This window comes from Tachypleus tridentatus, chromosome 2, assembly GCF_004210375.1.
Source record: "Tachypleus tridentatus isolate NWPU-2018 chromosome 2, ASM421037v1, whole genome shotgun sequence".
NCBI lineage: Eukaryota > Metazoa > Arthropoda > Merostomata > Xiphosura > Limulidae > Tachypleus > Tachypleus tridentatus.
Genome location: NC_134826.1, coordinates 73,897,243 through 73,919,915, shown reverse-complemented (window position 1 = coordinate 73,919,915; position 22,673 = coordinate 73,897,243). Strand labels below are relative to the sequence as shown.

The 22,673-nt window shown below is 37.1% G+C and overlaps 1 protein-coding gene across 12 annotated transcripts in view; it reads right to left on the bottom strand.

The window, feature by feature from the left end:
* LOC143244235 (plexin-B-like) overlaps positions 1-22,673 on the bottom strand; it is a 170,989-nt gene that overhangs the window by 24,296 nt on the left and 124,020 nt on the right. For all 12 annotated transcript variants that reach the window (XM_076488533.1, XM_076488538.1, XM_076488532.1 and 9 more), the window contains 4 exons: positions 21,034-22,367; positions 16,686-16,862; positions 6,704-6,832; positions 1,435-1,535 (listed from right to left, as the gene is read on the bottom strand). In XM_076488533.1, coding sequence (XP_076344648.1) covers positions 1,435-1,535; positions 6,704-6,832; positions 16,686-16,862; positions 21,034-22,320 — 1,694 coding nt within the window. In that variant the 5' untranslated portion in view covers positions 22,321-22,367. The remainder of the gene's footprint in view (positions 1-1,434; positions 1,536-6,703; positions 6,833-16,685; positions 16,863-21,033; positions 22,368-22,673) is intronic.

Here is a 22,673-nt window from a genome sequence, read left to right as displayed (position 1 = left end):
ATCCGCTGTTAAACATCGTCCATTAAAGTCGTTCTAGTCAGTGTTTAAAGAACCATAAAAAATAGTTGTAAACGCACAGTGGGTCAGACATGGTGTTTATAAACAGAGCTAGGTGTAAACCTGTAAACCGACACTGTTTATCGTTCAAACAAAGTTAAATTCGTCATGAAAGAATCGTTAAAGAATGCTGTTTCAGTAAACACAAGTAGGGCTGTAAAAACGCCCATTTCTTGACACCACTATCTGTGGGGTATAACACACATTAGATATAAATGTAGCCGAATGTGCACTGGGTTGTTAGTTAAAAGTGTTCTAGAAGTTGGTTCATTACTAACCCTAGAAGTATAGAAATCACGTGATGCCCGATTTGAAAGGGTGTCGTATTAGGTTCTTCGTTCACTTGGTTTGTTCACTTTAAAGCAATGGTTCTTAACCTTGTTAGCGGTACTGAACCCCGGAAGTTTCGTACTTGCATTCACTGAACCCTTTGAAAAAATCATATTTTATTTTTCCAATTACGAATTCAAAACATAAGTAGATATTTTATTAGTGCACAAAATGAACCATGCATCATTTGCAAACAATATCACTGTGTTCAAAGAACAAAACCAACAAAATATGAATTTCACACAAAAACAAAACTCAATGAATATTTACTGCAAATCAATGTGACTTTTGTTGTTGCCTTTCCGAGACAAGTTCAGAAATGCGCGGCTTCACCACGAAGATTCGAACTCGCGACCCTCAGGTTACGAGTCGGGCGCCCTAACCACCTGGTCAGGCCGGGCTTCGTCCAAAGCTACTCGAGGGCTGTATGTACGCGCTAGTTGTGAAGACAACTATTGGTTTGTTTGTTTTGAATTTCGGACAAAGCAACACTAGGGCTATCTGCGCGACATCTCTTGGACCACAGTAGTTAAATAGTGGGATTTGACTCTTATAAAGCACCCGCGGATCCAGAATGCAAAATGTGATTTTACGATAACGGGGCGAGAAACTACGTACTTTGGAATTCATCGTCTAGCGCTCTTAATATCCAGACCTTTTGCTCAGTGACAGGTTTTGATCCCACAACTCAGATTGTGAATAGATTGCCCTAATCACCAGGCCACGCCACGGCCCAAATAGTGTTAAAATACGAAAGTTGCTTGCATATCAAACGGATTATATATATTTGCTAAGCTTCAAAACACGAGTTGTTAAACAACTTTTCTTTACTACATTTTGACAACGTGGTCAAAACGTATTTAATTAAGCAACGAGGTAATAAAATATTCATCTTAAAATGATTATAGTCTTATAAACTACGTGAACACTTTAAGAATATACCAAGTTTGTAGTTTTAATATTGGAAAGTTTCTAACAAGTCGATTGAGAATACGGGTCAATATCCATTTCTGTCTGTGGTAAGAACACCCACAACTATAGACTTACTGTTTCTCGAGAGAGCACCAGCCGCAGTAAGGGTTTCTTGCTCTTAGACATAGTTCACAACTGTTATACTGGTGGCATTTTGCTATCCTTACTTTGGCTAACTACAGAAAAAAGGAAAGATATTAATAAGAGAAAACGGGATTTAAAACTTGTTATATTACAAAATGCATTGCGTACTTTTTTTTAACAGTAACCAAAGATCTACAAGACCAGCACTACACTCTCCTGAAAGCTTTCACTTCTCCAACTTGTAAAGTAAACTAAAGTAGACAAATACAATTTAAGTGTACTGACAACAGGATTATAAAAATCTTATTTTTCTCTACCAGTTACTTAACAAGTTACTGGCTTAAATATGAGAATGTTATTTGAATGAAAGAAGCATTTCCATTGCTCAAAACTGTAGCCAACCAAAAATTCAGTATCTCATTAGTAAGATGCTCCAGGGTAAATACGCGTGACTTAATAGTAGAGAGAACATTCATAATAGGGACGGGTCAACTGGTGAAGTGGATATAATGCCAACAGACATTTCAAGGAAAAGAACAGTTTGGGATATATATAGGTGTGTGTGTGTCTATCTGTCTGTTTGTCTGTGTGTGTGTGTGTCTATCTGTCTGTGTTTGTCTGTGTGTGTGTGTGTCTATCTGTCTGTGTTTGTGTGTGTGTGTGTGTGTGTGTGTGTGTGTGTGTGTGTGTTCATGTGTGCAGGTAAAGCACAGACGTTACCGTTCAGGGCCGTATATTTTTTTTACACCCGATAGGGGGGGATGATTTTAATAATTTTTGCAACCACTTACATGGACTGTTCAATTTGCAAATTGGTAATCTCTGATTACGTGAACCTGAAAGTTGTAAACATGCAGTCACAGAGTAATCTTGTTGCCACGATACTTCAAGGTTTCCATGTAGGTTTGTTTAAGTGAGGTGTTGTGAGCAGTTTTCAAAATGTTAATAAAATAAAGACAAATATGTCATAAATTAACTGCCACATGAATTTATTCCTGCACACTGTACAGTATAAAAGTTGGCCATTATACTCGACAAGGTTACTAATAACTTTCATTGCATGAATTACGTTTTCAAATATTAATAAAATTAGTAATTACCCTTGATAAGTTTATATCTATTGAAAAACTGTACATGTTGTTTGATAAGAATAATTAAAATGTTTTTGCGAACTCTTGAAAATTACACATCAATACAATGTAGCACGTAATTATTCATACTTTTGATTAAAGTAAGATTAATTTAGTCCTCTAGTCTACATGTTCCCAAACGTAGACCTCCTTTGTGCAGATCTGTTTATGAATTATTTCATAAGCTCTTCTATATTTATCTTGTCGACCTTATCTTTGTGAGTGTGACAAACTGCCACATGGTTGAGGCGGCACTGAAACACAGTTGACCTTAACCACGTCTTCAACCGTCTTAATGCAGAAAATGCTGCGTTCACATTCACAGCTGGATACAGGACATACAAGCAAAATTTTCATGAGAAGAAACACTTCACTAAACATCTGCTGGCTTGTTTCATGCATTTTACAGTAAGCATCCTTCGCACCTTTCAGAGATACTGCTTTTGTTGTTTCTTTGAACATGGGCAACTGAAACTCGAGCCGAGAAACTGAAACTGAAAATTGTGCAGAGATTTCTGGATAGAAGTTTATAACCGAGTTGTCAATCTTGCCAGATGTGATCATGTTTTCAAGTGCCAGATATTGCCTCAAGTCATTGTTATCTGCATTGAATCTAGTGGTCAGATGTTCTAGGACTGTGTCTACAAATTCAAAATATTGGCTTCTGTAGCAATCTCTAGCTGTTGCAGAATGGTGTGCTGAGCCATCAACTGTGATCCTTCTGGGGGGTTTGCGAATACGTGGTAGTTCAATATGCACCAGATCTAGGGAAGTTATTTTTTTCTCAGCTTCATCAAATATCTTGTTATAATTTTCCTCTGTTCGCAATACCCGCAATTGCTCAACTGTCATTGCAGATGCTTCAATCACGCCAGATACTGTCGCTGATTTTGCTTGGAATGCACGGGTTAGTTCCTCTAATGCAGCTAATGGATGCTGAGCCATCAACAATCCTAAAACTGTCTTTCCTTTGTCAAATCTGTCCAGCAGACCTCGTGCTTTCACTGCTACATCTGATTTTTCATTTGCTAATTCAGACAAAGAATCAACAATGTCACTGTATTGATCATTAGCACATGTAATTGCAGATAGGCAGCACAACCAGCGTGTTGGACACAGTGAGCGGATGTATTTAATTGGACCATTATGGCCGTCTGACGATACAATAGTTTCAAAGATTGTCTTGTATTTGCCTGACCTCTGAAGCAAGACACCAAGTTCATGTACCCACTGGATAGAATCTCGAACACATTCACAAGCTTCAACTGCATGTTGCATTATTAAATTAGCCTTGTGTGCTCTGCAGTGAAAATCAAAGCTGACGGTTGCTTCTCTTTTATTTTTGCCTGACATCCACTGTACACACCACTCATGTTAGCGTCTCCATCATAAGTTTGTGCTTTTATTCCTGACAGTGGTAAATTGAGTCTAGTCAGTACATCAAGTATAGTCGAGGATATTGTTTCACCAGTTGTATTGGAAACACTGTACAAACCAAGAAATGTCTCATGGACGTCAAGGATCTCATCTATGTATCGTAAACATATTGCTTCCTGTTCGCCACCTGTAACATCTTGAGTGCCATCAACCATTAATGCAAATATTTTACTTTGCTGCACTTCGTGTGCTATGTTCCTCAGTATTTGATGGCTGAACATCTCCATTATTTTATTCTAAGCCTGGTGTGATATGAATGTGGTTTTCTTTGACAAGTAGGCCGTCAACTCAGGATCTTCCTCTTCCAGGAGCTTCAATAACTGCAGGAAGTTCCCCTCTGTATCAGTTTGTTCACGTAATGCTAAACCTTGACACAGTAAGAAACGTAAACTTCTGAATATTTTGGCTAGACTTCTTTTGTATTCTTCCTGCTGCTTCTTTTTTCAATCATGTAGCTGGACAGTCACTGGAGTTACATCAAGTGAACCTTCTGGAGATATAGCGAATCTGTGCTGAGAGGAGGATTGGTGTTTGTTGAATTTCCGTTTTGCCTTTTTCCAGTTGCAAAAACCGGTGGATATGAAGGTATACTCCACTGATCTCTCCAACTTCCCTGTAGAAAGGCCTCTATTTTCTGTCTTGGCACAATGAAAGCATATGACCTTTTGAGTCTGATTGTCGAAGTGCAGCCATGAGAACTCAAACCACTTGCCCTGGAAGTTGATATTTTGAGATTTTGCTTTCTGTCGTGGTATTAGTTGTGCGTCTGGATGATATGGCTTTCCACACTGTATCTGTGGAGTGTCAGATGTTTCAATATTGCACAAACTTGTTTCACAACTATCTAGTGGTTCATGATGTGCAACAGTTGCACAAGCATTTTCAGACTCGTCTTCTGAAGAGCATGGTATTTCCTCTGTATGGCAAGTTTCTATTCCTTTGCTTGAGGTTGTTGAATTATCTGCATCTGCATTGTCACTTGTAGTACTAGTAACTGGCTTGCAGAACTGTCTAATATCGGAAAGTTTCAGACGCTTGCTTGTCATAATTGGAATCTGTTTCCCAGATGACTCAACAGGCTAAAATATTTTAAAATATTGAAAAACTCTAACGTACAACGAACGAAGATGGAACAGAATGGAAGTAGGACTGAACTGTACAATGTATTTAAGTAGAACGCGCGAACCTCACAGTGACTACCGAGTCGACTGACCGCCTGGGCATCGCTAGGACAATGACGTGTGCTAGTTACAACACAAGTAATTGCAAGTTTCTCGAAAAATACTTAAACAAATCACAAATATATCATATACCTGTTAAAGCTCATCAAAAGGCAAACACGTTGTGATATAATGTTTATAAGCACGTCTGTTAAATAAAAACACCTAAACAAAAACTAGCAATATAATTCGAGTAGAGGCTTCAGGCCGTTGAAATCGCTCTTTTTGTGCTCTAATTATACAAGAAAATAGAATATTTTTACTATCTATGATAAGAGAATATATTGTTCTTTTACCATAAAGCACCAGCACTTTATTAGAGGGCGGTGATAATCTGAAATTTCATGGATTAATGAGGGCCAAAACACAGGTCTAATGAGCCCTGTTGTAAAATCGAGGCTCAGACTAAAGGGAGCGGAGGGGGTTGATGTAGGGCGCGTCTGGATTCGAGTGTGCAAGGGCACGTCTGGATTCGAGCGGCCCGAACCTGTCGTTAACTGTACACTAAACGTACACTATAATCAGAAACTTTGGCAGCTAAGGAGAGTAAGGCGTTCGACAATAAAACCAGCTAGACATGCATAAGAACAAATGGCGTAGGAAAACCGCACAATATACACATAAGATTGATGCAGCTACAAGCTACAAATGGCCTGCCAGATCTAGAACACAGGAGTTTACGCTTGGGAATAAAATTTTCGAATTTCATGCTCTGTTCAATCTATTGTGATGAACATTTTACTTAATCTTACACTACGTGCAAGACGTAGGTAGATTCTGTGATAGTGCTTGCAAGCCTTGCATGTATACTTAGGCCTACTGACCGATACTTACGAACTATCGCTTAGATCGAAAAGCTTAGAAGCACGCCTATATTAAAGATGTACATTTGGCTACTGAAAAAGCCTACATCTAGGCCTAATTATGCAATTCGATTGGTAAGAACACGAGAATCACAAGAACAAACACACAATTTGTAGGTCTGTGATACAATAAAACAATTCAACAGACCAAACTGTAGAGTGGGATGATTGTATGCACCATACCCCCACCTAAAATGAAGGGGTGTATCCCCCACCCCCCAGGATCTACGCCCCTGGTTACATTTATGAAGCTAAAGGCTGCCAGTAGTTTCTCGTGTTTGTTGTTAAACACAAAGGTACACAATGAAACATCTGTGTTGTACCCACCAAGTATTACACAATTCTGTTTTTACATTTACGAGCTTTTAGTCTTTACCCTTAATCCACTTACGGGTGGGGGAAAAATGTATTACTAGAAAGCCCTCTTCCTTTCTTATCAACTCGAATTGCCAGAAATATAACACGATAACTGCAAATATTTTGCCAATTAATAACACGTGCTCACGAAAAACAAGTCTAACTTAAACACCAACTTAGAATAAAGCTTTTCATTACAGGGCACATTCAGTATTCACGACAATAACGTCAGAAAGTTATAAAAATAACTTACCTTGTACGTAGAGGCCACATAGATGAACTGTCCTGACTTGTCCAGTTGGAGATCTGCTAAGATTGAGTTGCCTAGATCAACAGATACCTCTTCAAACTCATCTACATCATCACCACTGTTTATTAGTACCTTTAGAAGTTGAGTATAAATAAAACAGAATGAGTCACTAGTGCTGGCTCAAACTCACGTACATCATCACCACTGTTTATTAGTACCTTTAGAAGTTGAGTATAAATAAAACAGAATGAGTCACTAGTACTGGCTCAAACTCACGTACATCATCACCACTGTTTATTAGTACCTTTAGAAGTTGAGTATAAATAAAACAGAATGAGTCACTAGTGCTGGCTCAAACTCACGTACATCATCACCACTGTTTGTTAGTACCTTTAGAAGCCGAGTATAAACAAGACAGAATCAGTCACTGGTGTATGTTTACCTTCGTTGAATAGCAGAAATTTGAAAATTATAACTACCACCTAAGTCCAGTATGGCCAGATGGTTAGGGCACTTCACTCGAATTTCCATCCCAAAGATGCTCGCGATTTCAACTTTAAGAGATGTTATTTGCCTGGTTCAAACCCATCCACTGTTCGTTAGTAAAACAACTAGATGTCTTTCCTCTAGTCGTTCAAAGCTAAATTAGTCACGGCTATCGCAGGTAGCCCTCGTGTAGCTTTAACGAGATTCAAACCAAACACTGATCTTCGTGTAAAATCCATGTTCCAAGCAAAGAGTTTTTCATCTCAAAGTTTCACAAAGACAGTTGTACGTTAAGACATAAATAAAGTTTTGACATTTCTATTCTATGTAATATACTTCGCGTCAACACGGTTTTGTTCGGTCTAAAAGAGATTGGGCTAACGAAAGAGAGAGCTATTTGTTTGTTGCTATGGAAAGTTGCACAGTGGACTGTTTGCGCTGTTTCCATAGCATAGATCTAGTACCAAATTTTAACATAAGCCTTTAAAAGCTTACTGCTCAATGACTAGTGGTAAATTTTGAGGAAGGATATATTGTTTGGTGTGAATTTCGCGCAAGGTTACACAAGAGCTATTTGTGCTATCCGTCCCTAATTTAGCAGTGATAGATTAGAAGGAAATGTAGCTAGCCACCACCACCCATCTCTTATCAACGGATAGTGGGATTGACCGTAATATTTTAATAACGTCCTCACTGCTGAAAGGTGCGAGCATTTGTTCGTTTGTTTATTTATAATTAAGCACAAAGATACACAATCGGCCAAATGTGCCCTTCCCCTATGGGTATTAAAACCTGGTTTTTAACATTGTAAATCAGCAGGCATTCCGCTGTGCCACTAGGGAGCAGAGAGAGCATATGCGGCGACGTTGAGAAAAAAGTTTGTTTGTTTGTTTGTTTGTTTTGAATTTCACGCAAAGCTACTCAAGGGCTATCTGCGCTAGTCGTCCCTAAGTTAACAGTGTAAGACTAGACAGAAGGCAGTCATCACCACCTACCGCCAACTCTTGGGCTACTCTTTTACCAACGAATAGTGGGACTGACCTTCACAATATAACGCCCCCACGGATGAAGGAGCGAGCATGTTTGGTGCGACGGGGATTCAAATCCTCGACCCTCAGATTACGAGTCAAACGCCTTAACCCACCTGGCCATGCTGGACCCTGAGGAAAAAGAATAGCGTACCAAATTTTACGAAAATGTTATATATAACCTGAAGAGCTTTAGCCAGCATTTAAAATTAACTTATTTTTTGTTTAAAAACCATAAATAAATATATGAAGTGTATTCGTCGATTCGAGAAAAAAAAAATCCATGAAGTGAGGAATGTTTTAAATGGAAGATAAAACTATGTTTGAAAACTAAACGGTTTATTAACCTGTTGTTCAGTTTAAGGACTGTCTGAAACGAACGTTTGCATTAGGAGTCTCGTATTACTAATCACACCACTGTGGCGTTTGGTAACAGAAACAAGCACAAACTTAGCACAAACGTAATTTTGTGTTATATTCTGTTATATGCTTTTGCAGCAAATTTCACAGTTAGTTGGTTGTTTTTTGTCAAAGGAATGTTATTTAAAACAACTATTAATTATCTGTGCTGATCAAACTTACACTATAACTTGTGTGTTATAAATTTTGCTTGTTTGTGGGTAAGCACAAAGATACATAATGGGCCATCTGTGCTCTGTCCACTACGGGTATCGAAAGATTGTTTCTAACGTTGCAAGTCCGCAGACATACCGCTGTTTCACTAGGGGAATACTTATATATATATATTTTACTTCCAACGACGAGCAGTCACAAATTCAAAATTACCTCAACTTTATTAATTGGGAAACAGATAATACTTTTCAGTACCACAACCGTACACTGAAAGAACGTAATTTTTTAACAAGTATAGCTTTGAACTAATTATTCATATTTTTAAATAAACGAAGCTAAACAAAAAACAAAAAAGGCAAACAGAGAAACGTTGACGAAGATAATCTTGTCATTCCAGTTTTTGTTTAGGAAATTCGCCCTAAAATACTAGGGCTGAGTTAATGCCGTTAATTTGAACTGATAAAGTTAGGGAAGGCAACTAGTCAACAGTTCACCGCCAATCATTTGACCGCTACTCTTATAACGCACCCACAGCCCCAATGTGTGGAGCGCTCTTTACGGTAACGTGACGCAAACCGTGAACCATCTCACTCGCTCTTCGGCACGCTAACTACCAGTCATCCCACTCTGGACTATTGATGTGCACCAATTGATGTGCGAGGGCCAACAGAACATTAGAAGTCGTGGCACTTTCTCTTCTCTTGTTCATTTCGTAAAGTCCATCGTTTATCTTACCCTGGCTTCAGCAAAGTCATGACTCCGAAAAAAGAAAAAAATGCGTGCATTTATTTAAACTAAAATTTTTGTAAGAAAAATTAATTCCTGCGGTATCTTATTGAGCAACTATGATAACAAATAAATAGGCTTAGCGTGCATTGCGCATACACCGTGTGAAACACCTAGCGGCAAAAAATACAACAAACTCGATTAAATTCCAGAATGCGATGAAAAAGATAATACGTTAAAAAATCTGTGCAATGAAGAAGGCCATGTCATGGGGAGCTGTTTCTCAGGCACCGCCCTCCACTTCAATAGACATTTCCTCTACTTCAGGAGTGATGTTGTTCATAGCCACTAGGCTATTGGAATTAACTGAGTGGTTTCTGGCTGGGAATTTACCACGTAGTTTTCAGCGTGGAGGGGGCGTAGTATCGAGATAATCTAATGAAATCTACAAGCAGCACTCCTACTGAGAAAAAAGTGACGTTGCTGCCAAGTTGCACGTGCAAACTGGAAATGCGATGTTACTCATAATCATTCCAAAGTTGTGGTTTACTATTGTTATTCCTATGCCAGGTAGCCAGCCGGAATGATAATCCAATTAGGTTGAAAAAAAAATTACTATATGCTGAAACAATATTAAGTCAATTATTACAATTAATTGGACTGGATATTTAATTCCTTGAAGCTTGTTAATAAGGATTTTCAAAAAATATTTAATTTTTACAAAAAAATCAAAAGGGCCTTCTGGGAAGTGACTTGAAGCACACAAAAGACGAAACTAAAATGGTGTTTGTGTACATGTCTGACGAAAAACAATTAAAGGGTTAATTAACAGAAATGTGAAGAAAAACACCAACATTTTAATCACTTTTCGTTAAGCCAAATGTAATTTTAAGTGTATATGTTAAAGAAAAAAATGTAAAAACAAGAATATTGTCAGTTCAGCGAACGTAGTTTTCAGTTCAAAGCTTATTTCTCGGGCTTTTTTATCTTACAAATTTGGTATTAAAACGTAGTTTTATCTTCTATGTCGTCATAGTAACAAAGACATTAAGTCAATTTGCATATTTTAGTATTTCAAAAATAATGCAATAGTTTCATATAAAGATCATGTATAAAATAAGAATCTAGTACATTAAACACGAGCGCCGCAGATGAACTCAAGAGGGGTGTTTTTTCGCTCAACGAACAGCCTACAAATTTTCATTAATTGTCCATGACCAGAATTATGAACAATTCAGTAACTCTACCATGAGAGAAAGTGGAAATCGAGATACTCACAGAAAACCTTGCAGTTCTTAAGAGGCGAATGCTGAATAGTCTAGAAGTTGACTGAGTAGTGGCTTAGCACGAGAGTTTATGGGTAGTAAAGATAGCAAATTTGCTATATGTAAGCGTCCTTTGCCAAAATTGCCCAGACTCTTGGGAGTATGAAGAGTTGTGGGCAGTAAAGAGTTCCTCGTGCTAAATTATAAAGATACAATGGCTAACATTGTACTGAAATATGTCAGATCAGCTTGTAAACATGCAGTTAGAGGCTTATGTGGTTAAAATAAATGCTTACAACAGGTACCCCACCACAGATACCATCCCAAAAAAAAGGTTACTTTATATAACTCTTCAGAGAAGAAATTCCAAATTAGACTTCTAAAGGAACACTGTTCAAGTTTGAAGAGTCAGTCAAGAGTGGCTAACACAGGGCGATTCTTGATCTTGGATACCAAGATGACTCATTATCCCTGACTTTTAAAGGGAGGTTTCCAAATAGAAACAAATCTGACCTCTTCATTTGTCTGAATGCTCTAGGTACTCACGGCTTCAGTGCTTCCGCTTGATTTGGATGCGACACTTTTTGATGAGCAGTCATTGTCAACCGAAAACCAAGCACTGTTAAAGACTTAAAAGGTATCCACAAATTGGTTTCTTAACCTTTGAAGCTGTCTAAAGACTGAAGGTCATTTGAAATCAATGTCCAGTCCAGGAGGGTCATTGACTAGACTATAGAAAACACACAGACTAGAAGACTACTGTCAAAATCTAAACTGTTATTTTGATCAACAATAAATATAATAAAAGAACTATTATATCGAAAAAAATACTCTGAAAAAATTGTCAGGAAGGATCCGTACACCACACACGCCTGAATCATGTTCCAATTACACACCATAATGACAGTAAGTTACGACAGGACAGGATCAAAAACCTTGGCTGTAGCATTGGCGCAGCACCTACAAGTGTCAGAACTGTGGGTTGCACATGCTGTTGGCAATTATTAAAATTACATCTTTGGTCAAACTACTGTCTCAAATATTGACCCTTTGCCCTTTTTAACACTCTGTTAGGGTCATACTACATTAGACTTCACAGGAATAGAGAAAACGACGGCAAGTACCATTTTTCTACAAACTTGAATGACTTATAGTTCTGTTGTTCTCTAAGGAGCCCATTGCCAGCTCAGACAATGAGATGAAGCAAAAACTATCTGCCAAAGATGCAAGAGCACTGGAGAACATCTTTACAACCAAAGCACCTTCGATGCTGTACGTTAAGAGAGCTTGCTTTCCCGAATAGTTATGTCCGGGGCCAGGCATCACTTCTACAGCCAGAGCTTCGTAGTTCTGCTGACTGGGATTCATAGACTGATGATAACTACACCCCAAAGTGAGCCTTCTTAACTGCACCATTAAACTTGGTATTAACTCATACACTGGATGCAAAAGAACCTGAAATACTGTGCAAATACTCCCAAACCCACCTGGACTGTACAGCGCTCTGAGCATGATAGGAAGATTAAGAACTTTTAGGATCTGGATAATAATACTTATTATTATTATACATTGACTGTACAGCTAGCTCTCTGGGCATGATAGGAGGATTAAGAACTTTTAGGATCTGGATAATAATATTATTATTATTATACATTGACTGTACAGCTAGCTCTCTGGGCATGATAGGAGGATTAAGAATTCTTTGGATTTGAACTGGATAATTATTATTATTATAACACATGGACTGTACAGCTAACTCTCTGGACATGACAGGAGGATTAAGAACTCTTTGGATCTGAACTGATAATTGTTATAATTATTATTATACATGGACTGTACAGCTAGCTCTCTGGACATGACAGGAGGATTAAGAACTCTTTGGATCTGAACTAGATAATTATAATAATACATGGACTGTACAGCTAGCTCTCTGGGCATGACAGGAGGATTAAGAACTCTTTGGATCTGATCTGATAATTATAATATTATTATTAGGAGGATGAACAAATGGATCCTGGATTATTATTATTATAATACCTGGGCATGACAGGAGGATGAATAACTCTTTGGATCTGATGTGGATAATTATTATTATTATAATACCTGGACTGTACAGCTCTCTGGGCATGACAGGAGGATGAATAACTTTTTGGATCTGATGTGGATAATTATTATTATTATACCTAGACTGTACAGCTCTCTGGGAATGAAAGGAGGATTAACAACTCTTTGGAGCTGATGTGAATAATAATAATTATTATTATACATGGACTGTACAGCTCTCTAAGCATAACAGGAAGATTAAGAACTTTTTTGAATCGGCTCTGGATAATCATTATTATACGTTTTACTATGTGTTTGTTTGTGTAAGATAATACTGAATGTTGACTCGCAACTCTTAAATCCATGGTTCAATTCCTCACTATGGAAGAGACGTTATTTTGGTCTATTCAAATAATGTTTTATCATAGTTGAACAATACAATTATATACCTAACGTTATACGATAGTTTGTACGTCCATCTTAATACACTTATTAGTATGCCCATCATAGTACTACATAAGATACATCGATAAACGCATGTTAATATTTCAAAACACCAAACAACTTAAAAAGCTACTACATTTTAATACTAAGCCCGCCCCTGCCCCCTAGGAGCTCCACCCCAAGAAGGAAAAAAATTCCTAACTGTGCAACGGAACATTATACTTTAAAATGCATCACCAAAGTCTGTGTTTTTATCATTATTCACATAACACACTTGCCTAAACAATCTCACTACCAACTTCGATAACTTATACGTTTAATTCAATTGAAATGATTTTATGCGGGGCAAAGAAAGGTATATCACAGTATAAACAAAAATTTCATTTCAAACAGGAAAATTATACAAGTTGTTTGTGCCCTCTGGTGACACTTTGATGAACTATGACATAAATGGCTGCCTGTCATGGCAGCTTAGCAATGAGTCCTTGAGGGCATTCTCTCTGGTTTAAACTTTCGGAACTGTGACCTTGTCATCTCTGATGACATCACCCCTCCCAACTTCTGTTTTCATGTGTCACAGTATGATGTCACTTCCGCCTGTAGAGGTCTTACTACTTCTGTCTACATTTACTTGCACACTAGGATTCACATTTGCAGAAAATTAATAAAAAATAATAAAAAAACGGACAATAATGATCCCTAAATTTAAATCCAATAGCTGCTGCTACTGAAACAATATTAAACTCTAAGCTTGCAAACAAATTCTAAGAAGCTAGGTGACGGAGACTCGTGTCACTACTGCGCATTTATAATATTCCTAAATTCCAGATAGCGACGTACTTAATACATCAACTTGACATTAACTATAACTACTTAAGTATACATTTATGTTCCTACTTATAAAGATGTAGATGCTTTGTTTCATCAGTTATGCACCTCCACTGTTGACGATATTTTCGTCCGTAATTCCAATAATAACTAACTCCATAAAATATATAAAACTTCGTACAAAGCCCACGCTTAGGAAATAATTATTCAAAAACCATGTCTGCGTATGACATTTATTTTCATTTATATGAATTGTTTCTTTTTCATTAAAAAGTAGTAAATCTAAATATATAGTAACATGGTATGGTATGACTTAACGAAATGCATTATAACTCGTTATAACTTTCTAATAGTATACTCAAATCAGTCTTTGCATTACAAATATACATCAAGGAATTTCAAAGTGAAACGTAGAAAACGTTATTTGTAGTATCAGTAACAAGATTAAGAGTCTACAACAATTTCATAGAATGCAAATTACACTGAATGGAAAGGTTTAACTGATTATTATTTAGTTCTTGGAACATGAAAACCGCCATACGCGACACACGAGCTAAATGGGTAGATCAGAGGTCCAAAGTTTCAGGCATAGTTAACCCTGATTTGTACCTGTCGAACATAAGGCGAGCAACTAATATGATCGACCTTCACGGTTATAACTCGCTCACAGGTAGAAGTGTGAAAGGAATTTAGTAGAATCACGACTCGAACCTTACATTCCAGGCTCAGCACGAGTAGAAATTGTGAAATTAACCTAAGAATTAAAAACAAACTATTCACAAGATTAAAAACGAAATCCTTACCAAAACACAAAACATCTGCAGGATTAAATTGCGAATTTTCCAAAATTTATGAGTTCTGAATTAAATTAATAAAAGTACTAGCATGTAATAAAACCCTCGCTTTTAACACAATAAACATGCACGCACGCACACACATATTTTATATATATGTTTCCGAGTGATGATCACTGAGCCTTAGTCACACAACACGAGTGAGAGGAAAGGGGTTTGTCTTTCTCTCATTTTTTATAAACTCTCATGATTCGTACAAACTAGTGTATCAAAGCTATGTGATTCTAATCAAGTTACTTCTCATTCCGTTGCCAAAACGAAAGAGACGAAACGAAAAATATTTTGATTAAATACTTTAGGGTTAAGCCCAAAACTACGTGATGGAAGGTATATATACGGGTCAGTCAAGAAGAAACAATTTCGAGTTTGCTGGCGAGTGCATTTCCTTCCGAGACTGATGACTGACAGAAATCCCTCTAAGGTTGACTTGAAGGAAACGCTTTCAAAAGGACCGACAATCAAATGGGGTGCACCACTTTATAATTATAAGGGAGCTCTACAGTAATTGGTTAGAGATGTTTCAGAAAATTGGCACGCTCTGATGAAGGGCCTAATTGGCCTTGGGACATTTCACTATACATCATTTCTCTTACGTCAGCATATCGTTTTTGGATTTTGAAGACTATCATGCGTTTCCGAACCGAAGCATCCTAACATATAACTACCGTTCATGGATTCGTTTGGATCTCTTACTACACATATAGTGTCTAATTTACATAATATGCAATGCAGTGTAGATTAGTTTGAATAATTGGATTAAAACGTGGTTTTTACACGAAGATCAGTGAGGATTTGTTTGTTTTGAATTTCGCGCAAAGCAACACGAGGGTTTATCTGATATAGCCCTTACTAATTGGCAGTGAATGCAGCTAGTTATCACCATTCACCACCAACTCTTGAGCTACTCTTTCTACCAATGAACAATGAGTTTGACCATCACACAATAAAGTTCACACGCCTGTAAAAACGAACATGGTTGGTGAATTCGAACCTGCAGATTGCCAGCCAAGTGTCCCACCCTGATTAAAACAATTTTGTGAATATTTTTAGTTCTTTAAGATCAAACGATTAAACATTTTACTTTTTTGTATAAAAATAATAGATAAATAATTATTTAAGCATTTTGCAACAAAAATTATCATTTTACCACACCAAGGTCATTTAAAGACGGCGACAAATAAAATTACAATTATAACAGAAATATTAATATTTAATTTTAATATTCTCGAGTGAATTTAAAGATTTTGTTCCTATTTAATATATTTATATGTAGCACAGATGCTAGCGTCATTTACGTTGACGGATGTACATCTTAACTGTCCTTACACTTCATTAATATTCGAAAGTTTCAATTATCCTAACTGAATGGAATTGATAAGTGTAATAGTTATTGGCTAATAATGTTCGGAAACGCTAAGTGTTGCTAACATTGTATTTTAAGGCAAGCACATAGAAATACCTTTCCTCACATTGAAATTTATGTCATTTTTGAGAGTTTTCTTCTTTATACCTGGTTTTACCTTGAGCAGTAGTGTATCAGCTTATTCTGTATTAGTATTATTATATATTATTGTATTAATATATTGACTCAATGAGCACTGTCAGATCATTTGGTTCACACAACCTTCCACATAAATGTTTAGGCCTACCACTCACCAAGTAAAAAGAAAAGACTTGCCGTCTTTACTTGTAGACCGAGTTCTTTACACCAATATATAATGTTAGGCCTAATACTCGCCTTTTTGAGATATCCACTGTCTGTGCCGATAAAAGCCACTGTATGTTGGAAAGTGGTGGTGACTGTCACAGACTTTAAAACCACATTGGTAAAGGTGGCAGCAGCAGTCGCTGTAACTGGGACTGTTCCATTCAATTTCAAGGTTTCCATGCAAAAATTGAATATGTTTCCACCTTCCTGTAATTTATTAAAATATTATCAACATTTATATATATGAGCAGCTTTACACTATACTATAGTAACAAATACTATATTAATTTCACTACCTGTTCTGTCAGAGGCCATTTTTTTTTCTAACCACATAAAGAAACGAAAACATTTACAGCAAAAACTTTGAGAAATCGTACAACAAATCCAGCTTTTTCGGAGGATTAATTTGATATGCATTTTTTGGGGAGAAAGGGGGCTAATTATTGTCAGTGAGTGAGTATATGACTTATAACACTATGTAACAACACTTTTACTATTTCTTGTTCCTGGGCAGAAAGAATTATTTCCCAATTGCTTATGCCTAAAGTAAATGGTAAAGACATTTTTCTCTTCAAACTTTGCTTTTGTGACCTGGGTAATGAAATTTTCAAATTTACCCATTTTCCAGAACATTCCACGTAGATTCGGTGCTGAGTAGCTGATAGAGAATTTTCTTGAACTTACAAGAAGTTTCAAGAACTTTCACCAAGATATACTGAACTCTGAACGCCGCCACCAAGGAACGTATAGCGAAAACATGATGGGACACTACATTTGGGGGCTGATACATGAAAGTGATTTACATTACAGTCTCAAATCTCAAAAAACAACTCACTTCTAAACATTTTTGTATAACTTTACTATAAATACATGTAAATCTTGATTCATATGTTGTTTATTCAGACCTTATGTAAATGAAAATGTGCAAATTTGCCCGTTTTTACATAGAAAATAGGTTAATTTCTAAATTTCATAATCCAGGTCACAAAAGCAAAGTTTGAAGTGAATAATGGCCATTTTCTGTACTTTTACAACATAAGCAATTAAGAAATAACACGTGCTATCCAGGAACAAAATTTTTGTGCGTAGTGTAATTTACTACAAATTAATTTAAAATGTTCTGGTATTGGTATTTCGAACCTATATGGCGCTTGATCCGCAAGCACATGGGTTAAACGGCCAAATCAAACCATTCCGGGGGTCATATATAATTCTCCCTAATTTGAACTACTGACCGAAGATAATGCAGCACTCGCCGCTACAGGGGCTTTGTTATAAATCTAGAACACCATGTGCCTGTGGTTCACTCGTCTGATTCGATAGTCATTTTTATAACGCACCACTAGATCCGAAACACAGAGCATGTTTCTCCGGGAAAGAGTCGCAACTTTGAATATTCAGACTCTCGTGTGATTAGCGTGCCCGGATTCAAAGTTAGGAAGATACAAACGTTCAAGATGGCTGATGGATAGGCAGGAATTATCAGTAAACCAGTACGCATAACAACACTGAAGGTAATGAAAACTGTATTATTTTAGAGTTAATGAGTTGGTTGGAATCGAAGTGATGCTAGTTTTAACTCTTTACTTCATAATTCCTGTATCTTTGTAACAAAAATAAAGAACCATGTTAACGCTGAAGCTTTATTTTTCTAAGTACTTTATGTTTGTTTATTTTGATATAATTAACCCCTCACTATTTATTCAACTTACCAAATATACACAGCAATTCACTTTGTTAATGCTGCATTGTATTTAAAACTTTATCAGTGATGAAACACAAACTGTATGGTTTTCTACTCTACCAAAAAGCCATATTATTACTGCTTATTTGAATAATCACGTGGTATTATATTCAGAAGTTTGTGCAGCATAACTCCTGTTTTCACGCATGCGCAATAACAACGATGATCTCACCTGGCTGTGGGGCATGCAAGGTAAAGTGACATGACTATTCTGAGTCTCATATGCAACTCAGAATATTTAGTTATAAAGACTTTTTTTTTATTTCCATAATGATTATCTCCTAAAGACATTGTCACGATACTAACTACAATTTCCCTAACTCGTATCGTATATGTACATGTATATTGAACCGATAGCGTTTTTGGTATTGGTTTATAAAGAAAAATATAGTCGATTTGTGTGTGAAGAAGAAATGAAAATTATACTTTTCAGCTTATTTTTTCTCCTTTTATATGTACGTCGGGAATTCACACAGAAAAGCACCATTGTGGTATAGATACATTCTCAAATACCAGGAGGGTTAACTTCATTTTCTAGCTTATCATTTATGTCTCTTTTGTGACAAAAAAAATCGTAAACTTCTCGTTGTGTTACTTAAGACTAATGCAATTCTGACTAAAAAACAATTACAAATTGGTTAATTACTTGAGTGAGAAATAATATTTCCAATGTAAAGGTTATTCGTTAAGCCTAAAATGCCCAAATCAACTGTGAGGCATTAACAATTTATTTGTTGTTCAGCGCAAGGTAACACAATGGGTTGTGCTCAGAGTACATCGCGGGTATTGAAACCCTATTTTTATCGAGATACGCCCTCATACGTTACTGTTGAGCCACGAGAGTATGAAATGAGTAGTTTTTGAGAAAAGCTAAACAATTGACTATATGAGCTTTGACCACCGCAGGGAACTGAACCACATATTTTAACAATTTCGTAAATTTCGCGCTCACCTGCCGAGGAACAACACTGACAAGTTATAAATTATACGAGTATTATGAGCCATACATATTACTCAATTTATTATCGTACGAATCCTTAATGAAGCAATTTTAAACAAATATTACGTCAGCTTTTTTTTATATTAGTGTCATAGAATCCCAAGGACTGGGAAAATGGTTACGATAAATCAACATTAGTCTGGGCTGGAGACCAGTGGTTGGAAAACATGGCCTAAGATAAAAAAAAAATGAAATCTGAAATAGCATTCCATTTCTGTTAATTAATAAGTATAATTATTTTGATCATAAAATAGTGAAATAGTACCAGTACAATTAGTTTTGTTAAATACACGTGTAAAAAAAAGTGTCTTAGTACAAGAGTTGCACTGTAAATGTTACAGTTAGGACTGATGATCAACACGAGATGTTAGATGGTAACTGTTACAGCTAGGACTGATGATCAACACGAGATGTTAGATGGTAAATGTTACAGTTAGGACTGATGGTCAACACGAGATGTTAGATGGTAAATGTTACAGTTAGGACTTATGGTCAACACGAGATGTTAGATGGTAAATGTTACAGCTAGGACTGATGATCAACACGAGATGTTAGATGGTAAATGTTATAGTTTGAACTGATGGTCAACACGAGATGTTAGATGGTAAATGTTACAGTTAGGACTGATGGTCAACACGAGATGTTAGATGGTAAATGTTATAGTTAGGACTGATGATCAAGATGGTAAAATATTACCAAGTTTAGAGGTACGTGGTTTTCATCAATACATAACGTAATGATTTGTTTGTTTTTTAGAATTTCGCGCAAAACTACACGAGGGCAGTCTACGCTAGCAGTCCCTAATTTAGTAGTGTTAGACTAGAGGGAAGGCAGCTAGTCATCACCACCAACTCTTGGGCTACTATTTTACCAACGAATAGTAGGATTAAACGTCATGTTATAACGCCCCCACAGTTGAAAAGGCGAGCATGTTTAGTGCGACGGAGATTCGAACCTGTGACTCTTAGATTAGGATTCAAGCGCCGGGCCTAACGTAACGAACGAATGAGCCTTTCCTTTAAGGTTTCATACATTTGTATGTGAATAGTTTAGTTCAGAACATACTGCTGTAACAGTTGTTAAAATAGTAAAGGAGTTTTAATACAATACACTTAACTTTGGTTAGTTAGACTGTTATTAGTAAGTGTATTAAACTAAATAACATATATGGATCAGTTAGCTTAACCCTAACCAGCCAGCCTGTATTCTCATACATATTTAATTTTAAAACAGTTTAAACGGAGCGTTATGAAATGAATGAATTAATTAGTATTTCACAAAACGTTTGGTAGACGTCGGTAAAGGTTGAAAAGACTCAATATGACGAAGTAAACTGGTGATATTAATTAGATTACTTAATTAAATGTTAATTTCTTTCTTTGACACGAGATGAACCGAAAAGTAGAGAGATATTACCGATGAAAAATCCGTAAACAACTGTATAAAACAATTAAGAATATACTGGAAAGTTTCGTGTACATACACATAAGAAAGGTTGTAACTAAATATACATAAATTACCTTAGTCTATATTAGCGTTTAACCACCAATGACTCGTAAATGAGTATACCGAGATAACCTAAATCCATCTAGATTACTGTTTGTTTTTAACACATTAGTGTTTACTACACTTACCCCAGGTTCTGGACAATCCACAATACTGCCGGCTATGTAATCCATATTGCGAGTAACCACACTACCATTATAACACATGTGGATGTTTTCTGTAAAACGTTGTTCTATTTCAGCCAGCGAGTAAACACAGACAGCAGATGGAGGGGAGGTTAGGGTAGTGTGGTCAGGACTGGACGTGAACACGCCAACGAAAACATCGGCTCCCGTTTCAATATGAAGAGCTGCCGCTAGATCAGAGCCCGCTGGACCAACAATGGCATCTTGCAGCAAATTGAAGTTTAATCCATCTTTTCGGACACACTGTAACGTTACTTCTGTGTAAGTATTATAACCAGCATCGGAAGCACATACTCGGGTCAGCCTTGTTACGTAGCCCCACTCCTCGAGCGCCCTCAAGTGAGATTTCCTTTGCACTGTGGCGAAATAAATAAAACCTCCTGAGTGGAAGCCGTAAATGTAGTTCACCAGATAATAGTCCCTCAGATGAGAGCTGATATCCACTCTGGCAATAGTGGAAAAAGACTTCTCAATGATTCCAAATAGGCGGGCATTGCCCTTTTCAAGACTTCTACTAGTGATGGCGGGGACCATGTCTCGGTAAGGTCCCAGACGGCTGTTGGTTGTTGCCACATAAAGAACTCTGGTGAGGTAACCGAAATATTGGGCAGGACCGATAAAGGCGTATGTAGAGGAATTCTGATCGTTGGCTGCTACTGGAACAGGTACAAGTTCCTCTGCTTTACTAATGTTCCCGAGCTCGTGACGGCGGCAGGCTCCCTGGTGGACGCTACCACAGACAATTAATTTGTTGGCCTGTCTGTCGATGACCAAGACTTTATTAGCGTTAACGGTATTTACTTTTTTTTTGTTAAGACAGTCCGATGGAGAACATTGGATGCTGTCCTCTACAGGTCCTGTCCTGACCTCTAACTCTAATTCTAGAGAGCTATTAAACTGATAGAGCCAATTGGTACCTCCTACATACACTCGTCCCGTGTCACGATCTACCACGAGATGCGTGAAGTTCACGCTCTCGTTGAAAGTTGTGTAAGCTGAATGGATGTTTAGGTCCTCTCGGGCAGCTACGGTCCATATAACACTTACAAACACGTACACTGAACACATAACATATAAAACGATACTTCGAACATTTCTTGTGGTGTATTGATGGATTCTTCGAAATCCATGTCTCCTGAAGTCCCATAACGTGTATCCTACACCGCCAGGATATGATGTCAGTGTAAGAAGTGAACTCCAAGCAGGTTCTCTTGTGACAATCCAATCCATACTGCTCTGTTTCCAGAGTGTAGATTCTACCTGAAGACACTCATGACCTGGTAGTAAATTAAGAAAATAAGTAGACAGTTATTCTTGATGACGAGAAACCCACTTGAAATAAAAATGTATCTCAGAACGGCTGGCATGGGTATTACTGATAAGCAGAGAACAACGTTTTGACCTTCCTAAATAATCTTCAGGTCAACAAAAAGGTTAATACCAAAACCACCCGTTCTGAGATCGAAGTAGTTTGTTTAATAAACGAAACAATATTCAAATACATTGTTTGGATCACGATACATTGTTTGGATCAGGATACATTTTCAGTCCTGACTTCATAAGCTAATGCAGACTCAACCAGT